This window comes from Vicia villosa, linkage group LG1 (genome assembly GCF_029867415.1).
Source record: "Vicia villosa cultivar HV-30 ecotype Madison, WI linkage group LG1, Vvil1.0, whole genome shotgun sequence".
NCBI lineage: Eukaryota > Viridiplantae > Streptophyta > Magnoliopsida > Fabales > Fabaceae > Vicia > Vicia villosa.
The window spans coordinates 58978473-58982929 of NC_081180.1; the positions used below are offsets into that span (position 1 = coordinate 58978473).

The 4457-nt window shown below is 35.3% G+C and overlaps 1 protein-coding gene across 1 annotated transcript; it reads left to right on the forward strand.

The window, feature by feature from the left end:
* The first annotated feature begins 2391 nt into the window (after positions 1–2391).
* Positions 2392–3738, forward strand: LOC131638879 (LOB domain-containing protein 38-like). The gene is made up of 2 exons (XM_058909424.1): positions 2392–2795; positions 2912–3738. Exons 1-2 carry the CDS (start codon positions 2612–2614, stop codon positions 3430–3432), a joined length of 705 nt encoding a protein of 234 aa, XP_058765407.1. The 5' UTR covers positions 2392–2611; the 3' UTR covers positions 3433–3738.
* Positions 3739–4457: the final 719 nt, after the last annotated feature.

A 4457-nucleotide genomic window follows, 5' to 3' on the forward strand; every position in this document is an offset into this window, starting at 1 on the left:
AATAAACTTCAAAGAAATCCTCTTCAAACAAATCATTGATTGATTCATCTATGACGCTAATGGTTCATTTAGAATATTTGATTTCTATAACATCTAACTGAACGATTTTCAATAAAAAATCTTACTAATAAGATAAACATATGAGACTTACCAGTAAAATATAAAGTATTATAAAATGGAGGAAGGGACGAGCAAACTAACTAAAACTAAAAAAATGGTGATTCAAAAACTTGTGTGAATAAGGAAAACAAATACTAAAATGGTAAAAAATGCAAAGAAAAAATATTTATAAGTTTGTGATCAGAACCTGAAAGTGGGTCAGTTACTTCGAGCACAATGTTGATGATGATGAGGGAGTGTACCAGCAAGGCACTCTGACGATCAAATCAGTGGGAGCACAGGTACGTGAGAATGTTTATAGGGTTTAAAAATATGTTACTTGACCCTCTCAAATAAGAGGGTTTATATAATATAACGTCTCTCAGTGCATGGCCATTGGTCCATATCTATGCTGAATCAGAGATCTTGGCCCAAAATATGTAACTGCCAAGAACCTAGGCGTAAGAGTAGGAATCCTGGATGACTACCTGACACTAGTCGTTGGTCGAGCAGAGATGTACTTCTGGACGATAGAGATGCCCAGTGAGCTAAAGGCTGCTCTTTCCCCGATTGGAGGGCAGAGTAAATATCTTATTGCTGGCACAGATGGAGGTCTGGCCGGGGACGGTGATGATTTGTTGTCCTCGAGCCAGAATAAGAGGCGTCCTCGACAAAGGGGAAGGAGGAAAGGAGCTTCCTTTTGCCCATAACTGGTTGGGCCAAGGCTATTTGACCATTTTGGATGCAGAAGCGGGTTGGGTCATGCCTAGCCATTGGGCCAGTCTGGAACAGTTTGAAAGAAGGAAAATGTGAAATATCATTGGTTGAAAAATGTATAAAAGGACATGATGAACAAATAACACAATATGAAATTAGTAGATAAAAAACTATTGATCCAATATAGAAAAAAATAGTCACGTCAATAACATCACAAAACAATAAAGACATGTGCCAACACACAAAATATGATAACATACAACTAACAACGGAGTAAATGTGAAAAACTATTATACTTCCATTTCATTTATGAGTTGTTGTATGAAGGGCATGAGGTATCATATCGACACAAGGTATATAATCTATGAGTCTAAAAGCTATTTTATTGTCCATATAATCGTGATCTATAAAAATGTTGCATCATTTAACAATTTTTGCATAGCATACATGAGTGCTCCTTTTGCTTGAGATTTGTAATACCTCACCATTGGATGGTCTTCTTATATTTGACATTAATTGTTGTCATCTTTTAGGTTACTTTATTGATTAAGTTGTGATTTGTAGTGTTCTTCAGCTATTGCTATTGGCACATAAAACCATAGAACACTATCTTAATTGCCAAATTGTTAAACTATATGAGATTTTAAATCTTCCTTATGCTTCACGACATCGCAAATCCTAGTAAATTTGACGGTAGACTCGATTCATTCTTATTCGACTACAATTCAATAAGACTGTAATTTCAATCGCCTAAATTAGAGTTTAGTAAATTTGATGGAAGACTCGACTCAATCTTATTCGACTACAATTTCAATCGCCTAATTATATATTAGATGAAGAATTTTCAAGTAACGCTGAAGTTGTTTGTTTGGAGTAAAGATCCTCTCCATTTCTCAAAAGAAATGGAGATGTCCATTACTTTAGTTTTAATGCATAAATGTGTAATTACTCATTTGTTTGTATGTCAATTTCACCTGACATTTTTTTTTGTCTAATACTCTAATGTCCATAATTTATCCTCTAAGGTAAATATGTAGGATTTTGAGAGTTCAAATATGCGCGTCTTTAATCGAATATTTCTATCAACTATTAAATGATCTGACTTAACAAATTACTATTTCACTTGATACTTTAATTATTTTTAAATGTAAACAATATCTTAAATATTCTTTTAAAAAAAGTATTTAAATATTATTTAGCAATTATGTACGTAAAAAACAGGACTGTAAAAAATCTGACCATGGAAGCTCCAAAATCATAATTGAAATCCTCTTTTAATACAGAAACCTTAGCCACGGAATTTTTTCATGGAATTTTGTGTCAAATTCTATCATAGCCACGCGTTTTATTAAAAATGAAATAATACAAAAAATTCTATAAAAAACAAAATAAAAAATAAAAAATTATATTAATAAATTATAAAATAAAAAACCTATATTAAATTATCCAACGGTGGAGGAACATTCATGCGCGGAAACACGGAGCCGCTCACACCCAAGACATTGGAATCTCACACCCTCCCATACAAACAAAATACGTCACTGCCCTCTGAAACACACTCACGCTCCTTCACGTCTCTCTCCCCACTTGCAAACACTTACTTTAACTCAACCATAGTTTACTACCAACCACACCCCCCATTTCCTTCCCTTTATTTATATCCCAACTCCACCTCAATTCGCATTCTCCATTCCCCTTATCATTATTCCTTAACCACCCTAGTTACTCACCTTCTCTTTTATTTTGTTTCATGTGAGGGATAGAGATTCTGTAACACAAGAAAAAAATAGTAACTATGAGTTGCAATGGCTGCCGTGTTCTTCGAAAGGGTTGCAGTGAGTCGTGTATTTTGAGACCTTGTTTACAGTGGATTGAAACTCCAGAAGCTCAAGGTCACGCTACTGTTTTCGTAGCTAAATTCTTCGGTCGCGCTGGTCTTATGAACTTTATTTCCAACGTCCCTGAACCACAAAGACCAGGTAGTTAATAAATTCAATGCAATTTACTGTCAATAGAATATTCTAAGATAATACAAATAATAATAACAATAATAATAATAATAATAACAATGATTATTTGAATTTTCTCTTTTCAGCTTTGTTTCAATCTTTACTATTTGAAGCGTGTGGAAGAACGGTTAATCCTGTAAACGGTGCCGTGGGACTTCTCTGGACTGGGAACTGGCACGTGTGTCAGGCGGCGGTCGAGACGGTTCTTCGCGGCGGCATGCTTAGGCCTTTACCGGAGTTGACAGGTATGAACGCGCCTCCTACGTCTGATGAAGCATCGGAAGCGGAAGACGCTGGCACAGACGCAATTTGGAGGATCCGAGATCCGAATCAGAATTTTCGGTTACCGAGCTCGAGATCTAATAATAAAGTCGCTTCTGGTGTGAAACGCAGACGATCGGAGGATTTTGTGAAGATTCCGGCGGCAATTAACCTTGATCTCCGATTGACGCCGATTTTTCAGCAGAAAGGAGTGGAGAACCGCCAGCCTGGATCGCCGTCGATGACGTCGGAGGAATCCGTGACTACGACGGCGTGTTTGGAGGCTGGGATCGGAGAAAAGTGGAGTCACGGTGGTGATAGGAAAGTTCTCAACCTTTTCATATGAGGACTTTCTTTGTTTGTGATGCGTGTGTGACTCACGCGCGCGTGGTAACGTTCCTTTGTTTTGCTTACAATACTCATTGTGGTGGAAAGGGATAAAACGGTTTTGTAGTTCGACGAGTTTTCGTGAGTTACCACCGGTTCAGGATTTCTCTGGAGAGAAAAATGATGGTTCGTCGGTGAAATTTTTTTTTTTTTACTGTCTTTTGTTTTTTATTTTCTAGCAAATATGAGACATGCAAACCTGTGTAACCGTGGAAGATCAATATTAAATGAAATGAAATAAAATAAAATAAATAGTTTTATTTAATCATCACTTTTTATATTTAGTGAAACATTTATGAGTCTTTGAGTTGGATAAGCATGAAGTTGTTGAAATTGGATAAGTGGGTCTGAACTCAGAGTTCAGCCACTACATACACCAACTGTGTGTCTGTTTGGAATTTACCATCAAGTTGTCTTTATGGTGGTATGGCCAATTTAATCACACGTTTTCTTCAACATGAAGTTAAATGTTCTTTTGAGAAATATTCAAATCCTATGTAAAAAATAAAATCCTAGAGTTTGAAAGAAAAAAAAAGAAGACACCATCACTTTTTAATTCTAATTTATAAGAATGAGTTCGATCTACTGTAAAATCTAATTTTGATACTATCATACTAAATTTAATATAATCTTATAAAATCAATAGAGTAAGATTTATTTTAACTAAAGAATTACAATAGTTAGATTAAATAGTTTATCTTATATTTAAATTTATAATTTTAGAGTTGGGAGTATGAATTTTATATGAGACTTTATATGATTTGAGTTTTTTACAATATATAATTTTTTTTTTTGACCAAGAGAAAATCAACTCATATCATTAATCAACAAAGTAGCAATACAAGGAGGTAATACATTAAAACAACTGCGCCTAGACCAAGAATCGGCCGCCTTAGCTAAGGAATGAGCCACCGAGTTCGCTTGACGCTTCACAAACTTCACCTCAAAGTTAGGAAAAGCAGAAAGTAAATTACGGATAGAAGC